Consider the following 19,401-nt stretch of genomic DNA (forward strand, 5'->3'; position numbering starts at 1 on the left):
TCTCTTTCTCCATAGTCGTTCCTGTCAATCTCCCAGTTTCTGCTTCAACCTCTATCTTTGCCGCATAATGAGTTGTTTTGTAGCACATCAAAACTCTGCAAACTTGCACCCACAGAATGCACACGAGGCGTTTCATTATCTTCTGACATTTGACAGATGTCAGAGTGAATAAGTTATATTGAGCGGTTATCCGCATATGATTTTACCTTCCATCTCGATCCCAGTCATAGACATCCACCTTCACAGTCCTGAAATAAACAGAGAATATCTTATTTCTTCTTATATCTGCTCCTTGCCAGATCATCTCCTGACGTTCTGTTTAATTAAAAATAAAATAGTCTTTTCAATCAATCACATTGGGAACAGAGCAATTACACATTCACTGATTCAACAGTGTCACGCTGAAGAGGATTATTGACGCAGCAGGTACAGGGCGTGATGTGAGCTCAAGACACGTCTCTGCTCAGACTGCTCTTCAGCAAGTGAACATCATCAATTCCACATTGAGCAGAGACAAATGAATGGAGGCTTTTAAGACTGTGTGCAGTGCATTGAATATACAGTTAGTGAGTGAAGAGCCAGATAGGGTGTATGTAAGTGTTGGCAGGTGTGGGAGTAACAAATTACAACTAACATTATTGAAACTAAGTCATTCTTGGGGGGTACCTGAGTATTTTGCTCTTGTGTAAGTATGCATTACACAATGTAATCTATTTCACTACTTTTAAAATCATAACTTGCTCCTGAGTAGGCCTACAGTTTGAATTTCATTCTTCAGGAGATGCCCTAAAGGGCCCATTTTACAGAGCTCTCTGCAGTGCGGTGTGGAGCCCTGGGAGCTAATGTTCTGTAGAGATAGTTGTCCGTCTGTTCTATTTTCTCCAAGCGAAACTGGCGAGAAAACACTCAGAGGACCAATGAAAACCATGAAGACACTTTCTGCAGAAGGCACAGGTCTGGAGACCAGATCAGAAGGAGGTGGGAGTAATTTAGGGACTGAAATTTTTGAGAAACAGAAACCAAATGGGCAAAATTACTGTCTGGCTGTTTGCTTGCAGTGCAGTCGGAGACATTTTTACTAATATCATGTGTTCAACACAGGTTCAAAAACATTTTTAATGACTTTAACAAGACAAAATTTGTGCTTTATTTGTATCATGCATTATGATTTATACCTTTTTTATTTATCAGAGAAATATGTTTTGTAAATATTTTCTGCATGCATCCTCATTTAATGTACTGACAGCTAAACATGCAGCTAAAAAGTGCCTAACGCTGCAAGACATTGTGGGAAATTGGTTCTGCAGGTTAAGCTTTAACTGTTGCTGATGCATGTCTGTGGAGGAGAAGATTATTATCGTAGTTTCTGGAATTCCTTTTTTGTGTACCTGTCATCTCCAAGACTATAAACAAAAACAGTGCTGCTTGGCACAAAGTTGGAGGAAGTGGTACGTTGCATGTACGTTGGCAATGTTGCATGAGTATTACTATTGACTAGAATCATTTGTACTTATAATTACACTTGATTGCTTACTTTAACTGCTGTATATATGTTAGTGTATTCAAACTGCATTTTGTTGTCTCAGTAAATGTAATCTGTGCAATAATAAAAACACTGAATTTCATCTAAGATAATCTAATCTAATCCAAACTAATTATTAAATACTAATACTAATAATAATAATACTAAAAAACTGCAGAACGAGTCAATCTCCCTAAGTGCTCATGTTAAAATGTCCAACTTCACTGTTTACAGCCTGGTACAAAAAACTGTTTTGGTCTCTATAGATAATTTTCTTGATCATACCAACTGTACTGAGTGTGATTTATTATTATTTTCCTCCAGTTCTCTAATTTTTCACTTGCATGAATGTCACACAAGGCAAATCTATGTTTATTTATGAAAACATGATGGTGATGTGGGGAACTTAGTGACACTTGAACATCCCTTAAACTACAGCGGCAAGCTGTTTTGGGAAATTGCTTGACTTTTACAAAAAAATAAAAACAAATATCCCTAAAAACTATGTACAGTGTCTGTGAGTGAATGCCAGGGTATAAACTGAGGGGTTGTTTTTTCCAGGACATTTACACAACGCTAGTTTTATCTTTTAAGGTGACAAGATAATTCATTTTAATAGTCTCACATAGAAATAAGCAAAACAATTCTTCAAGTTCAATATTTAGATCCAAAAGTGACACTGTAAGCACTTCTATATGTATACTATATGCAGCCTGTACCTAGCAGCAACCACAGCCCAACCTGACTTTGAACGCATCACAGAGTGCTGTGTGAAAGCTGAGTCAGTCTCAATAACACCAGTGCTGGTCCCTGGGACACCATGACCGACTGCTGGCATTATTCTGACCGCCCCAGCAACAGGTGATGTCATCCACATAAGAGTCTGTCTCCACCTCATGGGTTTCCCTACTTCAGGACACGGGGCATTATGTCACTTGTGTCAACAGCAGTGGAAATCAGGATTCAGAATCATAATAGAGTTGTGTAAAATGTTGTCTGACCTGTCATAGTCGCCATTGCAGAGTGCTCTAACAGGGATGGTGAAGGGCTGCCATACCGGATTCAGTGTGTTCTTAATCACCTCTGTCTTATGGCAGATGGTGAACCTGCCAGCAAAACAACAGACACAAGGCCATTAAAGGGAGAGCGCATTGATACTGCTCATATTGCACCTGTGAAGATAATCCGACATGACTGATCTGCAGCTTCCTCCGCAGTGCTACAAACTGCTTTGTAGGTTGTTGTGTCTCTTTTAGATCTGTCTAAGTATATCTGGAGGAGACGGCAGATTCGCAGAGTTTTATTTGCTACAAACATCTCTCCAAGGCTGAGCGGTGGAATGAGGTAATAATCTTAAAGGCTGAGATAAACTTCAAAGGGTGATTTAGGATCAAGACATACATAAAAGTTTATTTGTATAGGAAACAAGACTTTATGCAGTCCTCCCATCCAAAATGCTCATTAAACACCTTCCATACAAACAAATCTACTCGATCAGCAGTACCCTAATGGTATATTTTATCCACTTGGGGATATAGAAATAACTTGTAACAGACATCTCCTGCTGTTCCTAAACATATTCATTCGAGTGAAATGTTATAAATAAAATGATGCACAAACTGTTTAACATAAAGTTTTCTTTTAGGAAACAAAGATTTCTGTTGTTTGCCTCATACTGGAATATTTTTTCATCAGGGACTTTTTTGAAAATAACCACAATGGCCTAAAAGAGAGAGAGAGAGAGACCTGCTCTCTCTGTTCTTTGGTCAGATTTCACTCACAGCATGATTTGCTTTCTTAAAATTGAAGGTTGTGTATACAGGTAGGCCTGGATAAAAAAAAAAAAGTTGGTTTGAAGTGACAATGAAACAAACTGTTGTCTCTCTTGGCTATTTTGCATTCACTTTGGGACTAATTTCAGGCTTCATTTCCAGACAATGAGGTACAATTTTTTTTTACATACTCCATTAAAAACATATTGCTAGTGTTTCCTGGGCATAACAGTGGTAAAAAAAAGAAAAGAAAAGTAACATAGGTGAACAGTTGAGTCCACCCTGAATGATCCGACTCACGTTCCGTCCTCATTACTCCGATAGAAAACCAAGAAGGGGTCCGACTTGCCGAAAAAGTCTTTCTTGTCCAGCTTGTTGGCACACAACTGCATGGTAGCAATATCCTGAGAGAGAAGTTTTAGATAAACGTCAGTATAATCACTCTTATTTTGAAATTCCATTTCTAGGTTCCTGTCTTCAGTAACTCATTTTTTAGCGATGAAGGCTCAGGTTTGGGACGTGGGTGCCATAATCTTGCAACCGAGAGCCGCTCGGTGTAAAAACTAAAAAATGCAAATGATCAGATTCAAACACCGGCAGTGGAAAGAGTTATGAACCAGTGTTGATAACAGTGATTGCAATGCAGAGTTTGATTTAAATTACAGACTTTATAAGTGGGAGAACTGGATTTTATTATAGGCTGTCTGTAATATAGTCAGAGTGGAAGGGGAAATGGCTTCATACATATGAATGAATGGTTAGAGCAGTTAATGAGGAACTGTGTTATTCCTGCTACTGTGGTGGATGGGACAAGAGAGGACAGACAGACAGACAGACAGACAGACAGACAGACAGACAGACACATAGATACATAGATAATAGCCCTTAATGAGGCCTTTTAGTCATTGCCTCTAGTAGGAAAGCATCATGGAAAATCTAAGCTTATTATTGACAGACACACACACACTCACACACACACACACACACACACACACACACACACACACTTATCAAAATTTTTGTGGAGCATTTGGTACTTGTCATGAGCTAAACCTCCCTGAGTAACGATGGTAAACATGACCAAGATAAACCTGTTCACATAATGGTCTCTGGAGCCAACACACACACACACACACAGACAAACACAAGCAAATTGTGTTAGCATCTGACTGCTGGTTGGCATTAATATATCATTGTGGCAGGGAAATGGCAAAAATGGAAGTGAAAAATCACTTAGTTCATTGCAGGACAACATCTTGACAGTTAATTCTGAACACACTGAGAGAAGTGTGGGGAGGTCTGGGTACACAACATCAAGTGTTTATTATTAGCACTGCAAAAAAAAATCGACTCGGGGGCGGAGGTCCTAGTGAAGTCATTTACAGATTAAACGTGGGCACATTTTTCACATTTCACATTTTCCACATGTGTTTTTGAAAGATTGTCCCATCATTAAATATTTTCCTTCTGTGTGTGTGTGTGTGTGACTGTGCGCGAGGGGGAGAGGATTGCAAGATATTACAACAACGGTATCAGGATGAATAATAATAATTTAAGAAAAATGCAGGCAATATGATAACATTGCACTTAGTTTGTGTGCATGTTTGAATGTGTGTGTGTGTGTGTGTGTGTGTGTGTGTGTGTGTGTGTACTGACCCTGCAGTTACTGAGCTCCTCTGCAGTAAAGATAATGGCTCCACACTTCTTTCCTGGAATCCCACTGAGAGCGAAAGGAGAGAGAGAGAGCGAGAGACACAGAGAGCCATTGAGAAGGAGGATAATTGTAGCGCAACATAAATAATACAATTGCCAAGCAGATGTCATTCATAGCTATGGGCTGTTATTGTGATAGGTGACAGCCCAGCATGTAGATTGTCATATTTGCAAGAAAGAAAAAAAAAACCTCACATTTGCAATTCTGCACTTACTTTCTAACGTCATTTCTGAAAAAGATGTGTGCCTTTTGGACACAGTCATTAATTTCCTTTTTTAAGATTCACATTTGATCATCAGGCCTCTTATGCACTCTGCATGCTTTTTTAAAATTACACCTTTAACAGCCGGTGCAGCAATAGTTAAATAAAATGACTCGCTTTTTTAACAGGGTAATTTCTCTGAGTAGAAATTCTGGCAGCTACCCATCACAATGTGGCCACTGAGGAGCTTCACTGCAGCAGTTGGAGGTTAAACGCTTCAGCTGGTAACTATGGAGGAGTCAAGCTCTTCCCTACCAGTCCAGCATATTGAACCAAAAGTCTAGATAGAAAGTGAACTGAATATAAATATATGTTTGATACCAGAAGAATTGTTTTTTCTTTTAAATTATGTGTTATGAAATATGTGGCATATTATACTGTGGTAGTTGAAGCAGATCTCACTTCTTACATGATCTTTAGTCACAATAAGCCCACTGGTCAAACCAGACCGAGTGAGGATGCAGCTTTAAAATCTCTGAATGTACTGAACCGAGAAACAAAACAAACCATAACCCATCATTTATTAGTTTTTATTTATGTTTGTTTTTGTTTTTCCACAACCTTTATTGCTTTTTCAGCTTTTCGTGAGTAAAATGAAGTGTTTTGTCTTTGATCAAAAGTGAAAAAAAGTGATTTTTGTAAACAGAATTATGTTTGCAATTGTTTCTTAACAAAATGTACTATAGTATATGTGTCCCTCAGGCCAAATATACCTTTCCTTTCACATAAAACCATTACATCTTATTTAACTTTTTTACTATTAAAGTCCGGCCTTGTTTGAATCTATATGTGCTAACTGCTTACTGGATGTTTTGCTACTTCCCTGTCTTTCTGTTTGTTTGCTTTCTGTGCACCTTCTGTCAGCACTGTCGGGTGTAAATACTAAAAGCAACATCATTTCTAAGCTGTTTTTAGACCAGTATGCAGCCCAAATTCACGAAACAGGTTTAAAACAGATAGAAAGTAAAAAACAAAAACAGACAACGATGATTAGAAGTTTGACTTGGAAACTTGGAAAGAAAGAAATTACAGAAAATCCAAATAACTAAAAGCCAATAAATAAACACAAACAACAGATAAAAATTATACAGAGATAATTCTCCATTGTAAAAGAAGACAAACAAGACAAAGAAAACCAAAATCAAGTGGAAATCGTGGAGGAAATATAACATTTACTGCATGTTCGTTTCATATATTAATGTAAGGATGGTGACGCCTCATCTCCTCATCACTACACACAGATCTGATGTTTTCATCTGCCGCCATCTTACATCTCTCCAGTGTGGCACAAGCTGTACTTCAGTCACATTTTTCATGTGCATCATCATTTATTTACCAAGTTTGATGCACCAACTACGACTTCAGCCAAATGCAAAATCTCTCGAAATATTTTCACTTCTTTTATTTCAAATGTCTTTTTTTGTTTAATGATTAAATTGCAAATGTACATAAAGCAGGAGGATGGAAATGCACTTACTGACACGCTGTCATCGCCAACTGAAACATTTGAATACAACAAGGACATCCTTGATGCTATTGATAACACCTGTGCTTTTCCTTCTTAGACAAAGTGAAATCTCTGCTGTGAAAAGACCTGTTGTATTCCACCTTAAGCAGTAATGTGTTACAGCGAGTGGCTGTAGACATTTGTTAAAGCTTTAGAACAGCTTTAGACTCTGTAAATAATTTTGAATATGTTCTTATATTTAAATTGTTCCATTAGAGGAATTATTCACACACAAAAACCAATTTGTGTTCAGGTGTGTGTCTCTTTCACTCTATCACACACTTTTCTTTTCTAGGATATTTTTAAGCATGTAAAGTTTTTTGGTTTTTTTCCTTTGCTTTTGTTTCCCTCCCATTTAAACTCCCATTAAATTTGAAGTCCTGAGACTAAACTGACTGCGGTGGAGAGGGGGGGGGGGGGGGGGGGGTCGGGACAATGTCCACTTCACCATCACAAAAGAAAAACTGGAACAAAAAGAGAGCAGAGGGTGGATGTCTATAGAGTTGACTTGGGAAGAAGAAAAAGGAGGGACAGATTGGGAGTGTGAGAAGAAAAATGAGGGGTACATTTGTGACAGTCGGGGCACAAAAGGACCAAGCTTGGCTGCTGCTTCATTATACTTTCCTGAATCACAAGATGAGTTTAAAAGAGATGAAGGGAGGAGGGGGAAGAAGAGGGGGGCTGAGAGAGAGGAAGAAGAAATGACACACGGGGATGAAAAATAGGGTTGAAAGAAAGATGAGAGAAGGGAGAGAGAGCCCGGACAGCCTCAGACAGAAATGATGTTGGCATGGAGCCGACATATAAATATGTTTGAATTAAACATAACATCCTTATATTAGATGGATTTTCATAAAATAAAAACCAACCTGAAATGAATATTAAACAGTGTTCTTCTATTCCAAACATGCAATTTGTATGAAGGAGCAGACTGGAAATAAAAACTAACTAGCATGCATACAAACTATTTGACACTGACAAGAGTAAAGTGATATGCGACCCACAAATCCCTCTATAATAAACACAATTACAATAATACATTTAGTGAATTGTTATTTACACTGGAACCAGATCAGATATATGATGATTAGATAAATATAAAGCTTTAAGTAGTATCAACAAAAACTCAATAATTAAAGTAAGTGCTATTGTATACATGTATTATATCATAAAGATATTTGAATTTTGTACGTTCTGCTTTCTCTTTTTCACACTGGATGCTGCAGTAAGAAATACAGCACCAACAATATAATTAACAAAGTGAGTTCATTAAGATCTAAACACAGCCCAAACACAATGAGTATTATGGTTAGTTAGTTAGTATAAAAGCAGAAAACAGAGCTGAAATTGTTTCTTTATGTTCACAGTTGTTCAGGATTTTCTTTCCAGCCCTAACAATCTGTTAGGTACTCAACTGGCAAGTTCATGGTTAACTGGGATATACGTGTGCATATACACTGTGTAAGTGTCCTCTGGTAGATAAAACATATATATTTATACTCAATATGTAAATACACTGTACTGTGGATGGCTGTGTTCTAAAGCATTACCATATTCACTTTCCTCAACAGTTGAGCACAATTTCAAATTATACAAAACAAGACAACCAACAAAGACTAAACACAAATGTCAAACGTTCATTAGGGTTAGGCTTTTATTTGCTGAACTCAACCTGCCTATATTTGATTTGATTGATTTGATCGGGCTCTAGGAGAGAAAGATGAAAGCTGAAGGTTACTGTCGTTATGTCACTTAAAATGTGGTCTTCATTTGACAAAGTTAGTAGATGGTGAGCAATGGCCTTCACATATTCACAACTTGGATTAATCTTTTTGAAAAAGACATTTTGCTCCTTCTAATCGGTGAACACTTACACTGCTTCAAAGATAGAGAGTCACCACCTTGCCTTCATATCTCTGGTTTAACAGGATGGTAACTCTGAGAGAATCATACTTGGCTGCTCGTGGCTTTTGAAAAAACGGAATAATTGAATAGCTGGAAATCGAAACAAATATGATAAAAGTTTATTTTAACATTCATGATATAAGCAGGTTAGAACTTGTTCGAGCAGGCTAACCAAAGGGGAGTTTATGTTTTATTTTTTAGACATCCAAAGAGCTTCTTTAAAAACCAGACCTATATTTATTTGTTAAAATATGTAACCACATACAGCCAGCAAAAGGGACGGTGTTTAATTGGAGCTCAGCTTCTATTAGAAGTTTTACGGTAATCACCCTCATGGCGCTCTGTGGTCTTGCACCTGATTACTTCACTCTTTAACTTTGCTTAACTCCTGAGCCACACTCACCAGATGATGAAGGCAAAGTTAGTGCACCTTTCGATAAGTTTGTCACATAAACATACAGTACATTCATATCATGTGTTTGATATGACCAATGCTGTTGTTTTGCTTGTGAATACAGCCGCTCTAGAATTTTGGACTATTTTAATATATCCACAGTGCACAATGCAACAATATCACCTTTCACCAACGTTCATCAACTAGTCACTGAACTCTTCTGTTTTCCATCATTACTTGTTGATTCACAGGGTACAGTCTCTCATTAATCTGCAGTGTGAAGGACCGAGCGGAATCTGAAATTCAATAAAACATAGTTAAATAAATATTGAATTCCTTAAATCTCTAAATCTAACGCACTGGACCTTTAAGTCTAGAGAGGAGAGGTAAACTATAACCAACTGTGCTTTTAAAAAGTACGATGAGAGACATCCATTGTTTTTCACAGTTGACAGCTCCAGTGACAGCCAAGTCAAATTGTACGGCAATGTGTTTGGGCCACGATATCCAGAGTCCCTTTTTCCACAGAAACACACACATACCATAAAATATGAATATATGCCATTATGTCCAGAGCACATTACTGCATTAAAATGGTGCAGAATATACCAGGCTACAAATTTTGAATTCAGTACAGCTGGATTTGAATAATGTCATGGGCACGAAAGTGAAAATAAATGAAGGCTTTTGCAATTTTCATTACAAGTAATGATTTATTTATTCTTTTTTTGTGTGCTTGTTTGGTGTCCCGTGTGCCTTATGTCACAGTGGTGTCCAAATCAAACTTTTTTTTTGGAAAACAGGCGGCCTGAGGCAAAGCCAGGAGGCAGAGCTGCTGTTCTCTGACCCTGAATATTTCAGCTGTGCCCCAGTTCAGTGTCACAATAAAGCAGACTGCAGCAAAACAGCCCCATCAAAGGACCATTATCTGAAAGAAACCGAGAAAAAAGAAGTAATCATGTAGGAAAACTTGACGTTAGTCCAAAGAGGAAAGCGGGAAATCAAAATCTGATGACGCCGTCTGTGTGCCATGTCTCATAAATCCACAGCCTTCCATGACGTAGTTTTGAAGTCAATGGATTCTCTCGCTCACGCTGCCCGCCAGCTGTAGCAGGCTGCTACAGCGACAGAATTATTTATGAATTTATCTACGCTGTGTCTAACTGCACACCCGCCAGCTACCCCACTGGATACAAGAACTCCCTGGACCCTGGAGTATGTGTCCGAGCCTTGACTTGCTTACTGGCTACGGAATAATAATGACATGCTGTTCCTCTGCTAGATATTACAAGTATTTAATCCTGGGCTGTTTCTCATCATGAGATACATCTGAGGCCACAGAGACTTGATAGAGCTCTGTCTTCAAGATGTGTTTGCATCGCTCTAAGGTGCAAAAGAGTAATCCAGTTCACGTCTATGGATTTGGATTTTTTTTTTCTTTTTTTTTTTTTGCAAAATCTTCCACAATACCTACACAAAATACCATCAAAGTGAGGCAGCCGTGAGATATTTTTTAAGCTGCTCATAGAAAACACAGCAAGCTTAGCAGCCATCTGTTATTAACAAAGTGACATATGAAGTACAGTCTCTTAACAGAACACTGGTTAACCTTGGGGTCATAGCTGCCATTTGACAAGTTCACAGAGGGCCATGCATGTGTTTATTGGCCTGTTTTTCTTCTTCTGGGAATCTAGCCAATAATGGCTCGAGTCAGACTCTGTGACTCAGGTACTATCTAACAGCTCAGTGTGCCAATATTTCATTCTGACCAAACAATGCAGAATGTGATTTCACCAGATTAGCTCACCTCGGAAAGAGATTAGTTCCCCAGCTTGTTTGTGGATGCAGGCATCGCAGCAGCATGAAGTTAAAATGCAGCTTCAGTCCACTGAAAAGCCTCTGAAACATCTCATCACGTCATACCTGCACCTTACACAGATCAGCAGCTGTCCTCATTATTCGATCACTGCTGACTTGCATAAGTGTCTATCCTCCCCCAGAAACATAACACTGGAGCTGATTCTTTGATTCTTTTGTTTCCTCAGTTGAATCCTTTCCAATCAGCGATCTAACGAAGCTAGAAAAGTTTTAGAAAAAGTTTGGCCATGCAGGTTCATTCAACATACGCTAGCCTGTCTTGTCTAGGTTCTTTTTTTTTTAACCTTCTGATTGCAGCTTTCTCAGCTTTGTGAACAGACTCCTGTTTGGACTGCAAATTACCGCATGCATGGCAATGATCAGAGAAGCATTCAACTGGAAATGTTAATTTTTTCTATAACGTATTTTTGGCAGTTGCTAAAAAAAAAATAAAATGATCATTCAGATAGTGTAGGCTGCTTAAATATAACCACCTGATTTTGAGGACTGTGTGATAAGTTTATTTTGAAAAGACAAAAAGTTGGGTAGTAAAACCATAACTCTGCAACCCCTCGTTGAATAACGTGGGGTGCATTTGCTCCACTTGCTTCACTGCTCACTTGCCTCTGGTGATGAATACCTGGCCTCTATTCATCTGGAACAAGTTTGAAAACATCCAAAAATAATATCTTGATACCATAAACACTTTTGTAGCATTTACAATAATAATAATAATGACTCATTTTGCTATTTTGTAGTTTATATTCATTTGGAATCTTCATTATCATATGACATGAACAGCATCAGTCCTTTGTGTCCTTTGTCTTGTTTATGTACGTTGTGAAGAAGAAACATCATCTATCTTGAACTGCTGTTACTAATCAAACTAGTATTATCTGTACTTGTTAAATATTTATCTGTTCTAGTATTGTAGTACTGTTATTGCTATCACTAGTTTAAAATGTTTTATCTAGAAATATTTAACAATGGCTCAAAAATGGATGTTGAATAATGACTCTCTTGCAGAATACCAGGAAGGTCAGTTCACCTTGGGACTCTTTAAATCAGTTTACTCCACATTCTCCCCATGTTTATCCCCTAACCACTAAACTAATTTCTTATACATTTTATTCAGTCTGCGCAATTTCCCCTATCTCTGTAATTCCTCCTAAACCTAATAACCTATCTGTTTGTTGGCATCTCTCTCCAAGGCCACTCTTAACCCATTTATGGACTCCTGTTCCCGGAGGTCCAAAGCTCCTATGCTACCAATATAAACACAGATATTCCCTGGTGGTCTGAGCGCCTATAGCCAGTACAGTTGAGCTAACTAGCTAACAGCAGCTACATTTCGTAGGATTTTACTTAACTTTCCATCAGTAAACTGTGTAAATCACAGAAATTTAAGGCGGAGCAGCTGGAAGAGATTAGAGGAAAAAACAGAAAACATTGTAGTCTCCCAAACTGGAGACCAAAGTTACACATTGCCAGATCAGGCATATGTGGTGCTAACTGTGAAATGTTTGAAACATTTTTATATAATGACACTTGGCTGGCCCAATCACATTTCTTACTGGGCTTGCACCAGCTCTCCCCCTCATGTCAGATGTCGCCGCAAAGCCAAAACAAGTTGTTGTATTTTAGATGAGCAAAAATCAAAGACATGCTTGCTGCAGGGGCTGCAGTACCCTCAACGTCTACAGGACAGGAAGGAACAAGGCTGTAGACTACCTGAGTATGCATTTTGTGTAGTCCACAGCTACGTCTGTTAAAAGCGCTAGTCCACATGCACTGGTACACTTGTCAATAATACTTGTCATGCGTCGGGGTGATGTGAGGGGTATACGAGTGCTACTGTATGTGGTGTTTGACCGAATGTGGGGTGCTGGATCGGTCCAAGAATTCAATGCCCAACTTTTTTTTGTTGGGCATGGCACCCTTGGCAGCCTTGACTGATCCCAACACAGGACAGAGCCTGAGGTCAGGTGAAACCTAGGGCAATGTATGTGACATGAGACACCATTTGACATTTACAGATTCACAACAAGAGACACTCTTTTTGTATGGAGAGAGTACCGTAACACCAGCTTCTACGGAGAGCATTAAGGGTTGGCTGTATGTATGCTCATTGGTGCTAGTTTAGCCAGTTTTTAAAACTCTCTTTGGAGTTTGTCAGTCTGCACAAGCTAGCATAACATGTTTCCAAAGAGATACATTCTCTCAATGACTGAAAATGAGTAGAAATCATTGTCTGTCAAGCTGCCAACAATCATCAATGATGAGGACCTCTTAAAGCCAGCCTGAGAAATGCTAATACCCAGAGAGAATTGTCCTTTAAAGAGTGTGACAGGAGAATGTAGGTCAACTGTAAAAATGTTCTGCTAAAGTACTTCATGTTTCATTTTACTAAAGAAAAGGATCTTGAACCAATTCTTAAATTGTATCCTGGAAGTTCTTATATTCTCTGGAAAACTTGCCCCACAGGGTCAGTCTAAGCGCCACCGTGCCTGCTGAAGACAGTCCACTGTCATTCTACTGTAGCCGAGTCTGTGTCTTAAGCGTCTAACACACAGCTCTTACCTTGCTCTGTTGTCTTTATGTGCCATTATAATGCCCCCTTCTGACCCTTCAGCACCCGCAGCATTAACTATCTCTCATTTAGTCTGGAGGTTTTATGTAATAATGGCTGTTATTTTAGACTAAGAGTTGTCTTTTGATGCTAATGGTGATTAAAGTGGTACAGTCGTGTTTTATCCAATTGAGATCATGTTATTCATGCTTTTATCTCCTCCAGACATGACAATTGCAACTCACTTTATTCTGGTATCAGCAGGTGAATCATCCAAAGACTGCAACAACCTACTGTCAGGCTTTAACGCATACAGAGGTACAAGACCACCTGAGAGTTTGAGAATTGATTTTAGATTTCTAAAGCCTTGAACTATCAAGACCCTACTAATGGTTTCTAAATTGACTTGTCACTAAGGGTGACCAGACCTTTGCTACAATCCTCTCATTTGTGAAATTCATTTCCTGAGTTTGTATGGACTGACTGACAGTTTCCTCTATTAAATTATTATTATTATTATTTTTATCTCTGTATTAGATTCTATCTACTTGTATTATTTGTTTTTCTTATAAAACACTATGTAACTTTGTTTTGAAAGGTACTCTACCTACCTATATAGTTAGCATCATATTATAACTACTAAATGTATAAATACAAAAATGTCATGTTATGAATGTAGCTGCTAAGGTACAGATACTTCTGAAATGTTTTCAGATATTGAAACTGCAACTGAGGCAGCCAGAATGTGGTGCAGCAGGATGCTGTGTTCAGGTGGTAGAAGTACTCTGTATCTTTTAAAAAGAGTCAAAAACAGGTAAGTATGATAAACTGTGGGCAATAAAATATTTATGGTATTTTAAAGTAGAAATGGTCTCGGTTGATGCCTCTATCTACTGCATCAGTTTATCAGCTGTGCAAGATTTTATAGGTTCTGTATATAGTTCATTTCTTACTGCTGGTTTGAAGTTACAGTAACGATGATGAACACTGATTACTTCATGTCTACTATTACTGCTTCCACCATTATTCTGATGTTCATTTACGGCTTTGACGAGCAGCATGACATGAGAAACAAGACAATATGAAAGATCCAAGCCCTCTCCTTGCAAAATGTCATCACTCACTCCTAATGATCTTATCCAAAACCTCTATCTTCCTACTCCAAATCCTTTGTTGTTTCAACAAGTGGTGTTGCTAACAGATTAGAGGTGTTGTCTGTGGCTGTTACAGAACAACACTGTCACATTATTTGCCAAGATGCTCAAAGCTGGCAAGCATGAAACAAGCTCCACAATAATTTCAAACAGAGCCAACTGCAAACATATCTTTGGTTTACAAGACAAAGTAACAACTAATTCCTGCCAGTTGGAAGATACACAGTTGTAAATCTCTGTGCTGATCCATCTGTTGTTGCAGTGGAGGCTGATATTTTTTCAATGGAAAATCGGAACTGAAAAGACAAAGAATAGTTTCCTTCTCTGAACATATTCTTTAACATTAACAGCGGGAATGAAATCAAAGAAGTCTAGCAATTTGACACGGACAAGGATAACTATAGATTTTAAATCACATTTGCAGCAGGGTCACATATTAGATATTTGGGCTGATAAGGTTTAACATTCTCTCCAGAAGAAGAGCAGCAGGAGCAGAAGAAGTTTTTTGTCTTGGTGCCTGTCACTGCAGAGCAAGCCAGATGAGATCTGAACCTCCACACCAGATGGCAGGTGACTGTTCTGTAGGACACCAACCACAGGGGACAGACAATGACAACACTGATGTGTGTGTGTGTGTGTGTGTGTGTGAGGAAGAGAGATAACAGTAAGAGAGACAGGAAGACTGGAATTTTAGTTTGAAAAGTAAACGTAAAAAAATAATGTCACTAGTACGTCAAACCTCATTGAGTCTTGGCTACTCTGTATTTTGGAAAATGTAATGGCAACTAAGAACAACTAAATCATCTAAATCAAATGGTGGCGATGGAAATCATGACCTTTAAAGGTCAGCAGGCTTGCTAACTATTCTATAGTAGATAGCTATTTGAACTTGAAAGCCCAGACTAAATAACCTTGATCTCACACACTCTACAGGCGGAACCACATCAGGATTTAATCACTGACAAACTGCCGTCACAGTTCACTACCATGACTTCATTCACCCTTGTGGATCTGTGGATATTTGGAAAGTAGACCTCTAAGAGTTTTATTTGAGTACCCCTTGACCTAGATAATTTCATCTGATCAGACTGTGTTATGTCAGTTTGTAACGAGAGCTTCACCATATTAACTTTCTCCAGTGGGCCAGCTTTTTACCCTGTCACAGATAATCAAGGGGTCTTGGGAATGCACTTCAGTATAACATGCGTTTGGTGTATCTGCTACCGTTTTCCCTGAGGTATTCTCTGGGCACTGCTGCAAGAGTGTGAAGTGCAGAGGTTGCTGTTGAAAACAATCTACTCCCTGAACTCTCAGAGGTTCTCTGCATTAATTCAAGAACACTCAGTGTGGGTCTGACAGGGGGAATACCTTGTTTCCTTTCCTGTTTGAGACATCCATGGACACCACCATTGTACTAAGGTGAAGTCAAGGTCTGTGTTTGGTGTCACTGGGCAGTAATTTCTGCTACTTGGGTGTCATGCTGTATTTTGGGATTTATTCAGCTGTGACCCCTGATGTCTGTGGCTGAAGGCTCAAAATGCAACTAGTATGTACAAAGTTTTGTGTGACAATGTCAAGAGGTAAGTGTAGTGTAGTTCTGAAGAGCCAAACAAAATAAACAGAATTAAACCTAAAAAGTTTAGGAATCCAATACTACTTGTGAGGTCTTTGCTTCTGGACGGTGTAAATGCCCTTCATCTATACTGCCATTGGTTTGGTAAAGTTAGGTCTCATTCTAAATTTAATGCCTGCAGCTCATTCCAAAAAAGTTGGGACACATGCAACAAAAGAATGGCAAAGTTGTGTAATACTCAAAAAACATTGGAACATTGTATGGTTAAACAAGTTCATTGGTAACAGGTGATAGTACCATGGATGGGTATAAAAAAAAGGCTCAGTTACTCACAAGCAAGAATAGTGCAAGCTTTACCACTTCATGAAAAACTGTGTGGACAAATACCAACAGTCCAGTATCCAAAGTATCGCCTTGCAGCAAAAAAAAATGATATAATAAGAGTCTACAATCACACCAGTGGCTGCGTGAAACTGTTCTGTTCTTAGGCATAGCTGTGCTTCAAAATTTGGACCAGATGATGGCACAATGTTAAAGGATCACGCAAGTTATTACAATTCATCCCAAGGGGAACATGACTCTGCAAACCAAATTCCATGACAATTCAACTATAGTTGTCAAGACATTTCACTGGAAAACCACAAATATCAATGTCATGGTGGGACTATAGCAAAAGTCAGAGGATCATTTAAGTTATCAAGATGCAGATTTTAAGATCACTGCATAAGTGAGTGCTTTGACCTGCTGGTGGCACTGCAGGAAAGGTCGGGGGATCACCAAAGTCATTAGGGTTTATGTTTGAGTCAAGACCAAAATGGTGGACTGACACACTGATAGTGTGACATTTCCATCCCTAAAGCCATGCCACTACAATCGCTATAAAGCCAATACTGTTATTGATTTTCAACATTGCCCACAATAGCCTGAGAGACCAAGATATATCAAATGGATATATAATTTTTTGTCAACTGACATCATATACATCATCGGATTGCCCAACCCAGATGGCTCTGTAATACAACACAAAACTGACATCTCATCCCAACCTAAGAAAATCTGGACCTTGGTCACAGTTAAATACAGCAGAAGTCACTTTCTAACTATGTGTTCCTACCTGTCTGTCAGCATTATAGTGTATTGCAACAGCATAAGACAGCATTTGCAAATCTGCCTCCTCCACCAGCAGCAGCTCTGTAACAGTAACAGAACCCTGCCTGCAATCTGCCACTGTTTGCTACCTCTCACAGGGCAGAAAATATGTTGTAGTTTTGTGGCTGTCAATTTATTGCTTTTGCCAAAAGTTTGTGGTATTACATGTGAGTGTGTGTGTGTGTGCGCGTTGGTCTTTGTCCATCTGACATCAGCCACAGAGCAGAAGACATCCCACCAGCTGGACCCAATTACACACCCTGCCCTGTGACACACTGCACCGACAGACTGACCAATGTCTTGTGGTGAAATCCAGACAGGTATAATTTCATGACACGCGCTGGTTTGGCGTCATACACCTAGCAACATAACCATCCCTGCGGACAGCTTGTTTAGTCCACTATTCACCTCATCAATCTACATCTGGGCGCCCGGCGGCCTGTGGGACTGTTAATGAACCAGCCTCATTTTTTTAGATTACATTTACAAATGGGTAATTTGTCTGGTTTTTGCTTGCTTGTCAACCGCAAGTGGTGATGATGTGGTAGTTAAAAAGTTTTTGCTCATGCTGCACTGCTCTGCTTCCAAGAGTATATGGGTGAATACATACTTTATATGTATGAAAGGCTCCGGACAAACATCAATTCCAGTTTAAAAATACCTCCGGTACAATATGTGGTGGAACTGTATGGGTGTCCATATAATATATCCTGCCTGCTCCCCCATTTATTTCTTCAAAATGCTGTTTTTTGGATCATTGTTATACCTTTACCGCCTCGGCTAATAGCCCCCCTTGGTTACCATGGCAACACACAGGTAAGTGGAAAGGAGTGCTTAGTTTGCCACGCAGCATGAAGCCCGTTTCTAAAACTGTTGACCTATAAAATCATACACCCACCTACATGTGGAGGCTACCAGAGCCATATATGTTTTAGACTCTTTGTGCGTCTGTGTTTTTGATGCCATCAAATGCAGAAAAACAAAAAAAAAAAAATCAATGTAAGTTTTTTTATATACTGTGTCTGTGTTGTCTTATAGGCTCTCACAGCTAACCACAGGTGCAAAGATTGATTGAAATGACAGCACATACTGTACTGAGATAACTCGCACTTTGGAAAAGTAAACACAAATCTATCTCTTTCTGCCTCGGGAACAAAACCCTGCATCTATCTCCCTTTTTCCATCACACCAACTACCTTATCTTACCTCCATCCTCCTCTTTTCTTCAATCCTTTACACCTTTTAGAACCACTTTTAACGCTTTTTTTCGCTCCCTTTCCGCATCTCCATCCCTCCTCTTTCCCTTGTCTACTGAGTTTGTCTCACCCTTCAAATACCTCTCTACCTCTTTCTACCCCTCCTTTAGCTCCATTTCTCCCTTCATCCTCCTTTGCTTCTCCCCCTGGGCTTTGCTGTGTCTGATCTATCAGAAGCTCCAGACAGCTGTCTATTCCCTGCAGGCAGCCATCGGAGACACTGACCATATGGGAAGAATAGTGATTGTGCTCTGTTGGTCTCTCATTGTTTTGTTTCCCTTTTTTATTTTTAGCCTTTTTCCCCCCTCAGAAACACTTATTGTATATCCGGTCCCTTCAGTTCCTTTCATTTTGATTCTTGCTAAATCTTTCGGGCCATCAAGAGCCAAACAGCTCGGCTTGTGGTGGAGACGGAGGGGGGTTGGAGGGGGGGGGTGAAGAAAAGGTGTTTTTGTGACAAAGCCACGGACGTGAGGTGTATTAAGGGATCATTAGGGAATAATGTCACAATTACATATCTGTATTGCTGGCTTGTTTGGACTGTTCTTATCAAATTGAAAACATTTGTCTTTCAAAGGAGAAGAAAGAAAGAACTGAGGCCAGCAGGTATTTTTGTCTCAGGTATTTTAGGATTTTGTTTTCATGGCTGCGAACAATGGAGAAAGAAAAGGGAAAAAAGCTTTGTGAGGGGATTATGGAAAATACAATGCCAGTTTCAGATTGATATTTGTCATTGTACATTACGGTACAACTTTGGCACAGAATAT

General features: G+C 39.1%; 1 protein-coding gene across 1 annotated transcript in view; it reads right to left on the reverse strand.

Moving 5' to 3' along the window:
• The window catches only part of LOC104919268 (copine-9), a 72,831-nt gene that overhangs the window by 22,196 nt on the left and 31,234 nt on the right, over nt 1-19,401 (reverse strand). Inside the window, exons 7-10 of the mRNA XM_019266396.2 lie at nt 4,951-5,014; nt 3,595-3,698; nt 2,524-2,628; nt 207-248 (exon numbers count right to left, since the gene is read on the reverse strand). Of these exons, the coding sequence (XP_019121941.1) occupies nt 207-248; nt 2,524-2,628; nt 3,595-3,698; nt 4,951-5,014 (315 nt within the window). The remainder of the gene's footprint in view (nt 1-206; nt 249-2,523; nt 2,629-3,594; nt 3,699-4,950; nt 5,015-19,401) is intronic.

This window comes from Larimichthys crocea, chromosome XV (genome assembly GCF_000972845.2).
Source record: "Larimichthys crocea isolate SSNF chromosome XV, L_crocea_2.0, whole genome shotgun sequence".
NCBI lineage: Eukaryota > Metazoa > Chordata > Actinopteri > Sciaenidae > Larimichthys > Larimichthys crocea.